Genomic DNA, 17529 nt, shown 5'->3' with positions numbered 1-17529 from the left:
TCAAAAGCACCGTTCTAACTTGCACCAAAAGAAACGGCGACTCGTGGTTATAGCTGTGTTGATTTGGTCGAACAATGTGCTACGTGCGTGAAACATGATATCACAAGTATAACACCGTGAAACAACGAGCTAGTCAGGACCGCTCGTCGGTGAGCGGCGTATAAATTGAATGAGGTTTGTGGTGAAGACGAGATGAAAAGATTTGCCTTGTGCAGAGACTGTACCCCGGTAATACGCTGAGAGTGAGACAGTGAGAGGGCCACCTCTATACCGCCTCCCCCCCCGAAAATCTCAGCAGATTTACACAATTTGGAAAAATAACTTTTTCAGAACCGAAAAAAAAAAAACCCCGGCACTTCCGGCACATGCCGGAAAACTTGCACCCATGTGTGATAATCACAATTCTGTAACAATATGGAAAAATGCTTTGAAAAATATATAAATTCACAGAACTGTACATAATATATACTGTGGTGCTTGAAAGTTTGTGAACCCTTTAGAATTTTCTATATTTCTGCATAAATATGATCTAAAACATCATCAGATTTTCACACAAGTCCTAAAAGTACAACCCCGATTCCAAAAAAGTTGGGACAAAGTACAAATTGTAAATAAAAACGGAATGCAATGATGTGGAAGTTTCAAAATTCCATATTTTATTCAGAATAGAACATAGATGACATATCAAATGTTTAAACTGAGAAAATGTATCATTTAAAGAGAAAAATTAGGTGATTTTAAATTTCATGACAACACCACATCTCAAAAAAGTTGGGACAAGGCCATGTTTACCACTGTGAGACATCCCCTTTTCTCTTTACAACAGTCTGTAAACGTCTGGGGACTGAGGAGACAAGTTACTCAAGTTTAGGGATAGGAATGTTAACCCATTCTTGTCTAATGTAGGATTCTAGTTGCTCAACTGTCTTAGGTCTTTTTTGTCGTATCTTCCGTTTTATGATGCGTCAAATGTTTTCTATGGGTGAAAGATCTGGACTGCAGGCTGGCCAGTTCAGTACCCGGACCCTTCTTCTACGCAGCCATGATGCTGTAATTGGTACAGTATGTGGTTTGGCATTGTCATGTTGGAAAATGCAAGGTCTTCCCTGAAAGGATGGGTCTGGATGGGAGCATATGTTGCTCTAGAACCTGGATATACCTTTCAGCATTGATGGTGTCTTTCCAGATGTGTAAGCTGCCCATGCCACACGCACTAATGCAACCCCATACCATCAGAGATGCAGGCTTCTGAACTGAGTGCTGATAACAACTTGGGTCGTCATTCTCCTCTTTAGTCCAAATGACACGGCGTCCCTGATTTCCATAAAGAACTTCAAATTTTGATTCGTCTGACCACAGAACAGTTTTCCACTTTGCCACAGTCCATTTTAAATGAGCCTTGGCCCAGAGAAGACGTCTGCGCTTCTGGATCATGTTTAGATACGGCTTCTTCTTTGAACTATAGAGTTTTAGCTGGCAACGGCGGATGGCACGGTGAATTGTGCTCACAGATAATGTTCTCTGGAAATATTCCTGAGCCCATTTTGTGATTTCCAATACAGAAGCATGCCTGTATGTGATGCAGTGCCGTCTAAGGGCCCGAAGATCACGGGCACCCAGTATGGTTTTCCGGCCTTGACCCTTACGCACAGAGATTCTTCCAGATTCTCTGAATCTTTTGATGATATTATGCACTGTAGATGATGATGATGATGATATGTTCAAACTCTTTGCAATTTTACACTGTCGAACTCCTTTCTGATATTGCTCCACTATTTGTCGGTGCAGAATTAGGGGGATTGGTGATCCTCTTCCCATCTTTACTTCTGAGAGCCGCTGCCACTCCAAGATGCTCTTTTTATACCCAGTCATGTTAATGACCTATTGCCAATTGACCTAATGAGTTGCAATTTGGTCCTCCAGCTGTTCCTTTTTTGTACCTTTAACTTTTCCAGCCTCTTATTGCCCCTGTCCCAACTTTTTTGAGATGTGTTGCTGTCATGAAATTTCAAATGAGCCAATATTTGGCATGAAATTTCAAAATGTCTCACTTTCGACATTTGATATGTTGTCTATGTTCTATTGTGAATACAGTATCAGTTTTTGAGATTTGTAAATTATTGCATTCCGTTTTTATTTACAATTTGTACTTTGTCCCAACTTTTTTGGAATCGGGGTTGTAGATAAAGAGAACACAGTTAAACAAATGAGACAAAAATATTATACTTGGACATTTATTTATTGAGGAAAATGATCCAATATTCCATATCTGTGAGTGGCAAAAGTATGTGAACCTCTAGGATTAGCAGTTACTTTGAAGGTGAAATTAGAGTCAGGTGTTTTCAATCAATGGGATGACAATCAGGTGTGAGTGGGCACCCTGTTTTATTTAAAGAACAGGGATCTATCAAAGTCTGATCTTCACAACACGTTTGTGGAAGTGTATCATGGCACGAACAAAGGAGATTTCTGAGGACCTCAGAAAAAGCGTTGTTGATGCTCATCAGGCTGGAAAAGGTTACAAAACCATCTCTAAAGAGTTTGGACTCCACCAAGCCACAGTCAGACAGATTGTGTACAAATGGAGGAAATTCAAGACCATTGTTACCCTCCCCAAGAGTGGTCGACCAACAAAGATCACTCCAAGAGCAAGGCGTGTAATAGTTGGTGAGGTCACAAAGGACCCCAGGGTAACTTCTAAGCAACTGAAGGCCTCTCTCACATTGGCTGATGTTAATGTTCATGAGTCCACCATCAGGAGAACACTGAACAACAATGATGTGCATAGCAAGGTTGCAAGGAGAAAGCCACTGCTCTGCAAAAAGAACATTGCTGCTCGTCTGCAGTTTGCTAAAGATCACATGGACAAGCCAGAAGGCTTTTGGAAAAATGTTTTGTGGACAGATGAGACCAAAATAGAACTTTCTGGTTTAAATGAGAAGCGTTATGTTTGGAGAAAGGAAAACACTGCATTCAAGCATAAGAACCTTATCCCATCTGTGAAACATGGTGGTGGTAGTATCATGGTTTGGGCCTGTTTTGCTGCATCTGGGCCAGGATGGCTTGCCAGCATTGATGGAGCAATGAATTCTGAATAATACCAGCAAATTCTAAAGGAAAATGGTCAGGATATCTGTCCATGAACTGAATCTCAAGAGAAGGTGGGTCATGCAGCAAGACAACGACCCTAAGCACACAACCAAAGAATGGTTAAAGAAGAATAAAGTGAATGTTTTGGAATGGCCAAGTCAAAGTCCTGACCTTAATCCAATCAAAATGTTGTGGAAGGACCTGAAGCGAGCAGTTCATGTGAGGAAACCCACCAACATCCCAGAGTTGAAGCTGTTCAGTACGGAGGAACAGGCTAAAATTCCTCCAAGCCAGGGTGCAGGACTGATCAACAGTTACCAGAAATGTTTAGCTGCAGTTATTGCTGCACAAGGGGGTCACACCAGATACTGAAAGCAAAGGTTCACATACTTTTGCCACTCACAGATATGTGATATTGGATCATTTTCCTCAATAATAAATTACCAAGTACAACATTTTTGTCTCATTTGTTCAACTGGGTTCTCTTTACTTTTAGGACTTGTGTGAAAATCTGATGATGTTTTAGATCATATTTATGCAAAAATATAGAAAATTCTAAAGGGTTTACAAACTTTCAAGCTAGGGTATTAGGCAGAAAAAGAAAATTACCAGTCAAAAATAATATTTTATATAATCCTGATGAGCGCTGCAGGCACGAAGACGAGCGCCGCAGGCGCGAAGTCCTTCTAGGGGGTCTGGGGGCATGCCCCCCCAGAAAATTTTTGAAATTTAGACTTCATTTCCTGCATTCTAGGACATTTTCAGGGTGAAATGGCATGTAATTTTTGATCAGAAATATTGCATATTTTTACTTTGTATTTTTTTCAGTTTCACTCCTGAATGTATCAGATGTATGTATGGTGTTTGATTTGGTAACAAAAGTGAAAAGAAAATAAACAACAATGAATTGTATATAATCTTTTGATCTAGTTACAGTATTGAATGAATAAAAAAAAAACCCCAACAGTATTCTATTTTACGTGGCACAAATTGAATCGCAGAATGTCTGTCACTGACTGTCATGGACTCAATTTCAGAACCTTCCATACATTTTCAGTGGGATTCAGGTCAGGAGATTGGCTAGCAAGGCCTTGTTGAGTTATTTTGGCTACATGTTTGGGGCAGTTATCTTGCTGAAATTACACATTCAGTTTCCTGGTGGTGAAATTCTCCTCGAACATGTCCTGCTACATCACTTCATTCATGTTCACTTTCTTACACAGAAGCAGCCCTCATATCATAATGCTCCCACCACCATGCTTCACTGTGGATATGATGTTCTTGGGATCATGACCACAAACCTTCTTTTATCAAATGTCATGATCTTTATTATTGTCAAAGAATTCTATGTGTGTTCGTCTGACCACGGCATATTGTTTTAGCAGAGTTCTGATTTTGTCTAAATGATTTTAGACATGCATCCCTGTGCTTTTTTTATTTTTAAGCAGAGAAGTTGTGTGTAAACTGTACGAGTGGAGATGATTGTGCTGTAGTTCATTACTGCTAACTGTTCCTGCTGCTCTGAGACTGTCCTGCAGATTTTTGAGTGACTACTGCCTTCTCTCTTGCCTTCATCATCATTAGTCTGGGTGCGTGTTATGAACTCTTGTTTGGCGGACCTGTTTGGGAATGATCAGTTGTGGTTCCATGAACTGTTCTACTGGGAGGAATGTTGGTATGGCTCTGTAGTGTTTTCCATTCAAGTATCGTTGAATGATCTTGTCTCCGAGAACTTTATGAAACTCCTTCAGCACGACTACTACTTGCGTGAAGATCTTCCAAATGTTTTAATCATGACACTGGGTGCAATCTGCATCAGAACATCTTTTCATCCTTATCAATTTCATCGTCAAACAGATCTATGTTTACGCTTATAAAAACATACCTTTTTGTTTATATTTATAATACCAAAGGTCAAAATACATTATGTGCCCAAAGTGAAGTTGGTATATGTACTGGACTATATTAAAATAACACAAGAGTGCTCTGAGAGCACAATATCCCTCGCTACAATATACTGCAAATGAAATTGCAATATGCGTATTACTGTCCTATAACAAAGCCTTTTGCCAAGTTTCGTGAAATACCTCCAAAAATTGAGAGAGGAGTTGATTTCAGAAGGCGAGAACCCTTTCTGGGACGGATTTCGCCACGACATAATCCCCCTTCGGGCCTTTCAGCCAGCGGGGGATAAAAAAACAGGAGTGTCTGGATACTCTTTCCCCTCAGTACTGGTCATTGTGTTAGTTTAATTCAGTCTGACCTTGTGCAACTGAACCACTTCCTGGGATCTGATGCCACTCTATGGTTAACTCCAAAACTATGGTAGCATGGCTAACGGCACTAACCAACAGTTAAAATAGTTCATTTCACTTCTCGAACGATTTCTTTTGGCTTTTAGCAGTAAACTCAAAGTTAGGATGCACTGATCAAATCAGCCAGTGATCAGAAGTGGATGATTTTCTAACATAGATGCCAAGTGCACAATACAGGACGTTTAATATCTCAGAATGGCTGATCCTTTCACACTACACAACTTGAATCTCTTCAAATTAATAGTTTGGTGTTTAATCTCTCGCAAATGAGGCAATAAAACACTCCTGATAGATTACGAAATACTATGGGTGTGAAGGTATGCGCATGCAAACACTATGGATGGGGTGCTTTCAGCTTTTTGTGCTTTGCTCAAGCAAGAGTAGGCATCATATGAATGATGGTGTTTTTACCGTGAGGTAACTACAATCAAGACACTACGACTAGCTTCGTGATATCATAATACAACGAAATCATATCGGCATTACTGTGAATGATATTGTACTGCACATCTCCTCTAATCATTAATGAGCAAAATAAATATCTTACAGCAAGAACAGTCCTCCATATGAACACCAGCACAGTGACAACTCCCACCACAGCTGTAGCAACCACTGGCTTCCAGGGAAGACCATGGAACGTAGGACCCGGCTGCCATTCCTCAGGTAAAGCAGCAATCAGCTAGAAGACAGACAACTATCAGTTTACTTATTCCAATCAATACACTGCAGTTATTTAAAACTCAAAATGTATGCATGTTGAAATAAACTTCACAATGAAAACACTAAATTACAACTTTGTTTTTCATCTCTATACAAATATGTATGAATCTGTATAACAGTAGAGAGCAGTGTTTAATCCTTATATGGGCAATTCTTCAGCAGAGCGGCCAAAATTATGAAATTGTTACGATTGCCTTAACTTGTCAGCTCAGTGATATTGCTAAAGTATGGAATCCGAGGCAAAATGCACTGAAAACCATTTGTAAAAATCATCACCCCAATTATAGCAACGTCACTTCAGAGAAATCTTGGTTTGAATTTTGAGAAATGAAAGTTCTTTTTTTAAATGACGCAATTCCCTAACTTTTCTTTCCTCGTAAAAGAGTTTACGTTCAGATTTAAACATAGCCAATTTTTCTATACTTTTTTAGGGTCCAAAGATACTCCATACAGTGTGACATTTTTTATTTAATACCATTATCTTGAGTACTGCAACTAATAAATTACCACATTTTGCTGTGAATGTAATTCCGTTACTGAAGAACTACCCATATACAGGACTGTGCAAAAGTTTGAGGCACATGAAAAGAAATAATCTAGACCAAAAATGGCTTTAAAACAAACAAAAAAAAGGGCAGTAAGCCATAATACATGAAACAAAGTCAATATTTGGTGCGAGACAACCCTTTGCCTTAAAATAAATTAATAAATAAAATACACACACAATATATACTAGTGCATCTCAAAAAATTAGAATACCATGAAAAAGTTCCCTTTTTTTCATAATTTAATTCAAAAAGGTAAACTTTCATATATTCTATATTCATTACATGTAAAGTGAAATATTTAAAGCCTTTTTTGTTTTAATTTTGATGATTATGGCTTATAGCTCATGAAAATCAGAAATCCAGTATCTCAAATTATTAGAATATTCCCTAAGATCAATCAAAAAAAGGATTTACAATACAGAAATGTCCAACTTCTGAAAAGTATATTCATTTATACACTCAGTACTTGGTTGGGGCTCCTTTACCATGAATTACTGTATCAATGCGGTGTGGCATGGAGGTGATCGGTCTGTGGCACTGCTGAGGTGTTATTGAAGCCCAGGTTGCTTTGATAGTGGCCTTCAGCACATCTGTATTTTTGGGTCGGGTGTTTCTCATCTTCCTCTTGACAATACCCCATAGATTCTCTATGGGGTTCAGGTCAGGCAAGTTGGCTGCCCAATCAAGCACAGTAATATCATGATCAGCAAACCATTTGGTATTAGTTTTGGCACTGTGGGTAGGTGCTAAGTCCTGCTGGAAAAGGAAATCAGCATCTCCAAAAAGCTCGTCAGCAGATGGAAGCATGAAGTGCTCTAAAATCTCCTGGTAGATGGCTGTGTTGACTCTGGACTTGATAAAATACAGTGGACCAACACCAGCAGATGACACATGGCACCCCAAATCATCACAGACTGTGGAAACTTCACACTGGGCTTCAAACACCTTGGATTCTGTGCCTCTCCACTCTTCCTCCAGACTCTAGAACCGTGATTTCCAAATTAAATGCAAAATGTACTTTCATCTGAAAAGAGGACTTTGGACCACTGAGCAACAGTCCATTTCTTTCTCTCCTTAGCCCAGATAAGACACTTCTGACATTGTCTCTGGCTCAGGAGTAGCTTGATATTAGGAATGTGAAAATTGTATCCCCTTTCTTGAAGATGCCTGTTCGTGATGGGTCTTGATACACTGACACCAGCCTCAGTCCACTCCTTGTGAAGCTCTCCCAAGTTCTTGAATCAACTTTTCTTGACAATCCTCTCAAGACTGCGGCCATCCCTGTTGCTTGTGCACCTTTTCCAGCCACCCTTTTCAGCAATGCCCTTTTGTGGCTTACCCTCCTTGTGGAGGGCATCAGTGATCATCTTCTGGACAACAGTCAAGTCAGCAGTCTTCCCCATGATTGTGGTTGTGTGTACTGAACTAGACCGAGAGATACATTGTGTTCATACTGTTTTACTCAAACTTGAAATGAAATATTCTAATATTTTGAGATGTTTTTTTTTAATGTTTTTGTACTGTATGCCATACTGATTAAAATTAAAATAGAAAAATGCTTGAAACATTTTAGTTTATGTGTAATGAGTCTATAAGATATAACATTTTCACTTTCTTAAATAACTGATGGAAAATATTGAACTTTTTCACAATATTCTAATTTTTTGAGATGCACCAGTATATAGTAGTCGTCTCAGGTACAGCGAGTGCAGTTTTATAAGGAAACGAGCTGCAGGTTTTACTGAGCATCTTGCGAAACCAGCCACAGTTCTTCTGGACACTTTGTCACACTTGCTTCTTAATTTTGCACCAAAACCCAGTAGCCTTCATGATGTTTTATTTTTAAATCTGAAAAAATGGTAGCTTATGTAATATGCTGCTCAGGAACAAACTTTTTTCCCTGTAACATTTAATTTTGTGCTGGAAAGCAAACGTTTGGACTCATATTTTTATCCTGACTCAATAATGTACAAGTCATAAAACAGAAATCTATAACAAAAAAAAGGGTGCCTAAGACTTTTGTACAGTGCTGTATATGAACACACTGTTACAGATTGGCAGAAGAGACAACCCTGAAGAAATATCTTTGATATCTGCATCTGAAGTCTTCTTTTCCTGCCAAAATGTTGACACTTCAAATTGCTAAACTGGCCACACCCTGAAGTCATTTAGATTTTTGCTGTTTTGTTGATATGGGAAATAAACTTAGATACTACAATAAAAAAAAAAAAATTACAATATACTGTGGAAAAAATTTGTATGATTTATAACTTAAAACATGAAAAACAATTGAACGGCTCAAATTGACGGAAATCATGCTACCATCTTGTTATACATTATCAAAGGAGTTATCTAAAAGTCGCACCAGATATCACACACGTCAGCGTAGCCCAAGTTTAACACAAGCAACCTTTTTTCCAGGTTACCAGACAACATGAACATAAGTGTAAGCTTATAACCTTCTGTGAGTTTTGGTTATAAAATATACAAATACACCATCAAAGAAGTCACAGATATTAGAGTTGAAGCAGCTGATGTTTGGCTTACTCTTCTACACCAGTGTTTCTCAAACTTTTTCAGACCAAGGACCACTTTGTCCCAAAAAAAAAATTTCAGGGACCACCTGTCAACACCCGCCCCCCCCCGCCCCACACAACACACACACCATACAGAGATGTGTACTATTAGGTGTTTTTAATTGAAAAAATTATGGTTAACTAAATACATTAGGCCATTATTAAAAAAATGTTCTGTTTCCGGTCCACCGGCCGGGTGAGTGCCATTTGTGCGGGTGAAATTTTTTTTTTTAAACGCTGGTTTTTCGACATTTTTTTCGGGTTCGTAAATCTAAAATCGAACTTGACATTTCCGCATTCCCAGGGCTTTCCACTAATGCCGCTTTTCCACTACCAACGCGGCTGAGTTGGGCTGAGCCGTGCCATGCTGAGTTGGGCTGAGCAGGGCTGTTGGCGTTGCATTTCGACTACAACCGCGCTGAACCGTGCTGGCTGGAAGTGGGTGGACATATTGGGTGGAGTTAGCGAAAGTGGGTGGACGTCAGGTGATGTCGTTAGGCGGCGCAAACAGTGACATCAGTGACCTTTTAAGCGGTAGTCTCACGACCCGGAGAGTAAACAATAAACATGGAGGACATGGAGTCGTTAGTGTTGCTGGTCTTGGTGCTGTGGCTTGTTGTCACCGACAACGCCAACAGATACTGGCAAGAGCGTATAGATGAGGCGAGGCGCATAAGGCTTCATAATTCTCGTAATTCGTAATTCTCCTTCTTCCGGGTTTACGGTGTTTACAGATCCCAGCGTGCTTGCGGGGTGTGTGTGGGCATGTGAGGACACTCCTCCTCACCAATCAGTGCACAGGGGAGTGTCTCCTCACGCCCCTAGCCTCACTCAGCTCAGTTTGGCTCGCTTCAGCCCTACTCCAAAACCGTGCGAGTTTTGGGGGCTGAGCAGGGCTGAAGCGAGCTGAGTCGTGCTGTTCTGAGGTAGTCGAAACGCGAGCCATGTCGGGCTGAAGTGAGCTGAAGCGAGCTGAAAAAGGGTAGTGGAAAAGGGCCATAAGGCTCATACTAGCCAGCCATGACAAATAAGTAGCCAGCCGGGGGGAGTGTAAACACAAAATAAACTCCTGTGCACGCAGTTCCCAGGATTAAATGTATTTTCCACAGACCATTTATTTATTCACTTTACTCAAATACAAAGTAAAATGGCAGTAAATCTTCTTTCTTTTCTTGCGTATTGCATCATGAGGCGTTCCTGGCTTGTAAATCTCTTATTTTCGGTGCATGACACATTCACGCAGCTGAGCATGCGCTGAGTGCGCGCGCACACCGCATGTCGGGGCGCGGATGAGTTACTATCCCTTGATCAACGGTTCAGTTTGACATTATTGTCAGTCCGTTAGATAAACATTTAATTTTATTAAAATCTAAAATATTTAGAGCCTGTGGGCTACAAAAAGAGTCATTAAAGTAGCCGGCTGGACTTAATTGTGTGGCCGGCGCTTGTGGAAAGCCCTGTCGAAGAGATTTGTGAGGTGACTGTTGCCTAGAGACGAGAGGCGGAATAAGAGCACGTGCACAGGGTATATACACCAATCTTTGAGTCAATTTACTACCATTTAATACCTTTTTTTACTACCTTCAGATTTTTTTACAACCACCACGACATCGAATTGCACCAAGTATCAATCAGAAAGATTTTGTGACATGCACATAGATTTTGTCATCCAACACTTACTTACATCATTACCATTATCCAGGAGACTCGGTTGCATGTTCCGCAACAGGGCATTAGTTACAGTAACAATGTGAGGTGGGGTGGTTTGCTTCATTTAAGTGATGGAATGGTACTGGATTTAAACTTACAACTTACAACTGTCCAGGACTTAACTTCTCCATCCTCCCAATACCGGACATGGATGTCCAGCTGTTTCTTTTTGTTTGAGTGGTTGAGGCTCTCGTCGAACATAATCACAAAGTGCCCAGCCTGGCAGATGTTTTTCATCAGCTCCTTTTTAAAAAATGCCCCGAGGCCAAATCGAATAATGTAACCAGTTTTGTCCTTTCCGCAAGTGAACGACTTGGCTACAACGGAGTCAGGGAACATGGCGCCAAATAGCTCCCCTATTCCCTGGTTCGAGTTCAGAGACTGGTGCTTCGAAGCCGTGTTAAGGCACCACAGAGTCTCCGCCCGAAGCGTGGCATTGCCTCCCAGCACAAACTTACATTTCCCCATTTCTAAACTTTTTGCCACCCGCTAGAATTCGATGAAGAGATACTGGTTCACTTAGCACTGCTTTCCGTCTCCACTTGGACTTAGCTATGCGCACGCAGATGATTTCAGATTTCTATCGACCAATGAATACAATGCATTGATATGACGTCAATATCAAGTTCATATCACACATTCATGCACTGTACACTACAAGTTTTATGTGGTGCAAATTCAGATGCAGAACGCTTTTTAAATAATAATAATAATAATAATAATAATAAGGCCAAAAAAAAAAAAAAGTGTGTTTCCGGTAACCCGACCGACCGAGAATTTCCGCGTCGAAATTGCCGACCGTAAAGTTATTACAAATTTCCCTCGATATTTTAGTGTAAGCGGCGTTTGTCATAATTTTGTTTCAACGCATTCAAGTTGTGAAAGAAACGATAAAAAGTAAAATGTTTCGCCACTTCTATCAGCCTGAGCCGAGGCGCCATTTTGAATCCTCATTCAAGGCTGTAATGCAAATTGCTTCCTCTTCAGTATTCAAGTGCACTTCCATGGCAGGGAAAAACACTACATTTTGCCGCCTATGTAGTCCCCTATTTATACAAATAGGAGTAATTCAGGATTCAGCCATTGTTTTGCTCGGTGTTTTTGCTCGACCCAAGTTCTACAGTAGGCTAGGCTAGGCCGTCTGCTTTTAATGGAAGTAGCCTAGGACGTTATTTTCACGTTATTTCTTGATAAGGTGTTTTCACGTTATTACATGAAAATATCATGAAATAATGTGATAATTTCGTATCATGAAATTACGTGATGTGTTATTACATGATAAATATATTGTAAAAACGTGATAACTTTGTTAATAATATCTTTTCACGTAATTACTTGATTCTAAGCCAATTTTTTTTTTTGAGTGTGGCAGCAATACGCTTCCGTAGATCATAACTCGAACTCTCGCGATATTTTTTTTATTCGTTTAAAGATTTAAAACACTTATTTTATTATGATGTGTGGTATAAAGGATTCTGTGCCAAAATACTATTTTGTAAGATGTTTACTTGTGTTAATTTTTTCGAACAAAATAAAAAAAATAAAAAAAATAAACCTTTTTCCTACCTACCGACCTTATTTTAGTATTTCATGTTACCTGAAACACTATCTTTTTTTTTGGCCTAATGATGAAATTACAGGCCCGTTTGATTGCCGTTAAAAACAAGATTGGATAAATTTAACTTTCTAATAATGTTACAAAGCATACGCTAGCTTATTTTGAAAACGCTGACTACATTTGTAGATCACCTCGTGAAACACTGTTCTACACTAATAAACTAACTTGTGTGCGAAACGACATGCGTCGGAAATTTCTGAATATCCTTAACCAAAACTGTCAAATTATACATCAAACCAGACTCGGTTCATCACAAACATTCACTCAAATATTCTGTAACCAACAATAACCATTTCTCATTACCACATTACTATTAGGAACGTGCCTTGTGACTAACGTTAATATTCTAATATCGGTGAGATTTGAATAAATGAATAAATCGTATTCCGCTATCTGTGATGGTGAAAACACAGAAATGAGCACTGCATATGACAGCATGGAGCAGCTGCCCAGATTCATATCCATCATAACCAAATCAAGGCATTAAAATTTAGACTTTTACGATACATGTTGCTACATGACTGTAAACACCAACTAGCTACGTGACTATCTCCACGATTTGCATCCGTCAATCTTTGTTCCGCGAGCCGTGATTAGGATTTCCTCTTGCAGGGCCGTTCCCAGAAAACTCTCGAGTACTGGCTTGCGGGATTCTGATTGAGGACACCACTGGGGGAAAAACCTCACCACTGCATCATTTTCAAATGATTTAGTTCCAGTTTGCTCCTCAGCCCTTTTTTTTTTTTTTTGGGTTGTTTGTTGTCATACAATCATTTTTGCTGAAGGTGACTAAACACAGTCTACATTTTTAGCTTATATACTTAGAAATTTCAATGTTTTTTTTTTTTTTTTTACAAATATAACGTTTTATTGTTTGCAAAATTTGGTTCCATGGCTCAACAATGTAATGAAAGATTACAAGGAAATATGAGTCCTTTCGTTTAGGTTTCGTACCAAAACTTCTAGTGAAGTTTAATTTCCTTATATAAAGCAGTTTATGATTCTAATTAACAGTTAGTCGTTAATTAACTAGAGTGCCGGCTACAATTATTGACAGTCCATTATTAGACACCTTTTCAGATTTACAAACAAAACAATTTTACAAAGGTGAGTTTCAGTTACAACAGTTATTATTGGTTAATTAATTAACCGGAAGACCCCACCCCCTGGCCCTTTGATCTTGTCATCTGATGAGACAGCTCGTTACCGGAGATGGAAATTTTTTTAGCACGATCAGCAATTTAAGGAAAACCCGGACGTTATCATCGCAGATAAGCAGGGTGGAAAGATCATGGACGCGTTTTTACTTATCAAATTCACCAATATTTCATGATCTCCTTGTCGAAACCTACTTTGCTTCTTATTCTTTCATTTGACAGCTGCCATTTTGTATCTACACGTGCATTTGAGAAGTCACGTGAGGTGTCGATGATAGTGATCACTTTCACCGGTGTCCACCATTATCGACACCCTGTGGAATTAAAGGAGAACTGAAGTCATTTTTAAACTTGCTTTATTTCTTAATTAACGTGTTAAGCTGGGCATACACTGTGCGATTTTTGGCCCGATTTTGACACGATTTTCACTCATGCGACTATTTTGGAGATCGGGCCGAGTTTTGGCTCAACCGTGCGTCTCGGATCGTGTAGTATACATGGGGTAACGACAAGCGATTAACACCTCACGACCTCCTCCCGATCGATCGGATGAAAATCAAACCTGTTTGAAATCCTGGTCGCCCATCGTGAGGCTATCGCACTGTTGAAGCGGTGTCACGAGCCGATTTACCTCAACCTGTCACACTACACATGCGCGAACACAGATACGGAAGAAAAAACAGACTTCCGGTCTCCTCCTCTTCTTCTTTTTCACGTTGCAGTTCCGGATACAAGAATCCGACGAGTCGTGTATGGAAGTACAGTGTGAGCAGTCAGATCGCATCCGAGCATCGGATCGTATAGTGTGAGAACAGGAATCGTAAGCTGCGTGCTGTTTACCCCTGCGATTCACTCGTACAGTGTGAGCAGCAGCTGAATACCGCGATTGGGGGAAAAAAAAAAAAAAAAAAAAAAAAATCGCTCAGTGTATGCCCAGCTTTATTCAATTACATTTTCACTTTTAGTAACCTGATATTGTGACTCGTATTGGCAACTAATTGAAATTAAATATTATACTTATCGGCCTATTCGGTTTTTAGCCGTGTTGAATTTAGTTCGTTTGGTCCACGGCAGGCGTCGCTTATCCACACGATATTCACGAGACTTGTGCGAGGCTTCGAAACAAAGTGTCAGCGCCGCCATTTTGAAAACTGTTTTCCAAGTGAAATATTGCACAAACACCCGTTTAAATGACGATTACTGTCTACTTTTTTCAAACTTTCCTGATTGCTATCAAAACAAACAAAACTTCCAGCTTGATTACATCAGCATTCGAAAGAGGGCATGTGTGTCTTTTGACAACGTTGGCAGATGTTGGTCACTTTGATTTCTGCTTTACGTTTTATTTCCGTCCTACGATGTCTCACACAGGTCTCAACGAATCTCGTTTATGGCCATTGCTTTGACATATGGACTGATATATTACAGAGCATATTTCAAACACTCGGGCGGCATGGTGGTGTAGTGGTTAGCGCTGTCGCCTCACAGCAAGAAGGTCCGGGTTCGAGCCCCGTGGCCGGCGAGGGCCTTTCTGTGCGGAGTTTGCATGTTGTCCGCGTGGGTTTCCTCCGGGTGCTCCGTTTTTTTTGTCAGTGGAAACAGAAAACCCAGTTCCAAACTAAGCACTGGCCCCGAACCAGCCCTTGAACTGCTTTGGTGGAAAAGGGGCAGGTCTACTTTATCATTATGTATTTTACATTTTAGATTCAGAATATGTAAAGGACGGGGGGGAATCCTTTCCTAAAATTCAGTTCAATATCTCAGAAATTAAAAAGTTATAATTAAAAAAAAAAAAGTTTCTTCTTTTTATTCTTCAGGTCACAGATTGTGTTTTCATTTCCATGAAAAAGACATGACAATATACATCATGCTAATTCATCCAAGACTCAGATTACCAGTGTTTTGCTATTATTCAACCCATAAACTTCATCTTGGGATCATTTTAAAGGGTTGTTTTCCTCTGTGTACCATTTGTTTTATGTTAAAAACATTACTCACACACCTACTATGAGTAAACTTACAGGCTAGTTTCACTGGCTGAGGTGACGAGCCTGTAAAAAGTCAGTGACAGGTTTCTGACTAATGCTTCTGTTGACCTGAATCGATTAACAGGATTAATCTTGATTCACCTTGAGCAATGCTTACGGGTTGTTTTACCGTCAGGGTACAAAGTTTGTGTCACAGGGGTCCAAAATTCAAATTGATTCAAACTGGTTCTTGTACCAGTTTTTAAGTGAAGGACAAGTTAAAGAACAGATTTCAGGTCATTTTTTGATGTGTGTATGGTAGTTTTGTAAGCAGGGCTGGGAGAAACAAATGAAGTGATTCTCGGAGAGGACTTTTTTTTTGACAATTCAGAATCCACTACTTCCATAGTGCTTTTAAATATACGGCTGTAAGCTTTGTGTTAGTTGTCTCTAATATTTATTCTCGAAGTCGGACATCTGGGTCACTGGTCATGTGACTTCCATGACAACCCAGCCGCCATATTGGTTTAGGTGAAAGGGACGGAGAAGCCTGTTTGTGTATTGTAGCAATTTAGTTCAAATTTGAGAGTTTTTTTATGCTATTAGCATGCCTAAAGGGTGTTGTGTAGCAGGCTGTACAGCCAATTCAATAAAAAAATGAAGGTTTAAAGTTTCATATGATACCATTATCGGGTAAAAGGAGAGAAAAATGGTTGAGGGCTGTAAACAGGTGTGAAGTGAGAGCTGATGGATCGGTTAACTATGGAAAGTTATGGGAACCCAAATCTAACTATACATATGTATGTGGTCGTCATTTCATCAATGGTAAGTGAAGAAAAGAATTTATAATAGACATGAGTTTTTAGTGATAGTAACAGCTCTGTTATCGTATGAGTTAATTGCCGACAAATGAGCAGTAATTTGCCACAATAAACATTCTGAAAACTTGCTGACGCTTCATAATATAAATCTGTCTGCAAAAACCCATAAGTCACCATTATTTTGACACCTGTCCCACCCTTGCTTGTACGGACATAACTCCCGTCCAACAACACTGATTTTCAATTTATAACGAGCTAGATCCTCAGCAGCTAAACTATCTTGATACTGGTAGGACATTCTACGAGTATATTAAGCTAAAACTAACAAAATCTTACTAAAACACTGAACACTAACCAAGTTGGGTAAAACATGTTTTCACCTAGTCAAATATGGCGCCTGTTATGTGTTCGTGACGTCACGCCGACTACGAGAATGTCCCAATATCTTGACCACATTTTAGGATGAAAATAATCATTTTAGATATGTTATTTTATATTGAAAAATTAGCTGTCTCGGAGAGGACATTTTTTTGACACAATTACATACTAATTTGATCAAAATAGTTTGAAAACTTACTGGCATTCAACATTAGGGGTCGACCGATAATCGGCCTGGCCGATATATTGGGCCGATATTCTGCATTTTTAGGGTTATCGGTATCGGCCATAATTTCCACCGATATGCCGATAGCATGCCTTTTTGCAGCCATTTCGTTCCTAATGCGACTGTCACTGCACGTCCTTTCCTGCACTTGCCTCTGAGTTCAAGAACACGGTCCCGCCCACCACAACATCTGATTTGTTTGGCACAAGAGATACAGCCAATCGACACATGTAGCTAAACGCTGTGAACTGTTTCAAGGCGGCCGTACGGGCACTCGGGCAGAAGCAGATCCCACTTCAAGGTAAGGACACGCTGCTTTTGCCGCAAGTAGTCACAAACACACAAGTTGCAAAAGCACAACATCATTATATGTTTACATTCTTCATTTACTACTCGTTAAAAT

General features: G+C 39.8%; 1 protein-coding gene across 3 annotated transcripts in view; it reads right to left on the bottom strand.

The window, feature by feature from the left end:
• mia3 (MIA SH3 domain ER export factor 3) overlaps positions 1-17529 on the bottom strand; it is a 78617-nt gene that overhangs the window by 38128 nt on the left and 22960 nt on the right. For all 3 annotated transcript variants that reach the window (XM_060914156.1, XM_060914158.1, XM_060914157.1), the window contains exon 7: positions 5953-6084. In XM_060914156.1, coding sequence (XP_060770139.1) covers positions 5953-6084 — 132 coding nt within the window. The remainder of the gene's footprint in view (positions 1-5952; positions 6085-17529) is intronic.

The sequence above is a fragment of the Neoarius graeffei genome, chromosome 2 (genome assembly GCF_027579695.1).
Source record: "Neoarius graeffei isolate fNeoGra1 chromosome 2, fNeoGra1.pri, whole genome shotgun sequence".
Classification (NCBI taxonomy): Eukaryota; Metazoa; Chordata; class Actinopteri; order Siluriformes; family Ariidae; genus Neoarius; species Neoarius graeffei.
The sequence above is the reverse complement of the archived record's forward strand: the minus strand, read 5'-3'. Positions and strand labels throughout refer to the sequence as shown.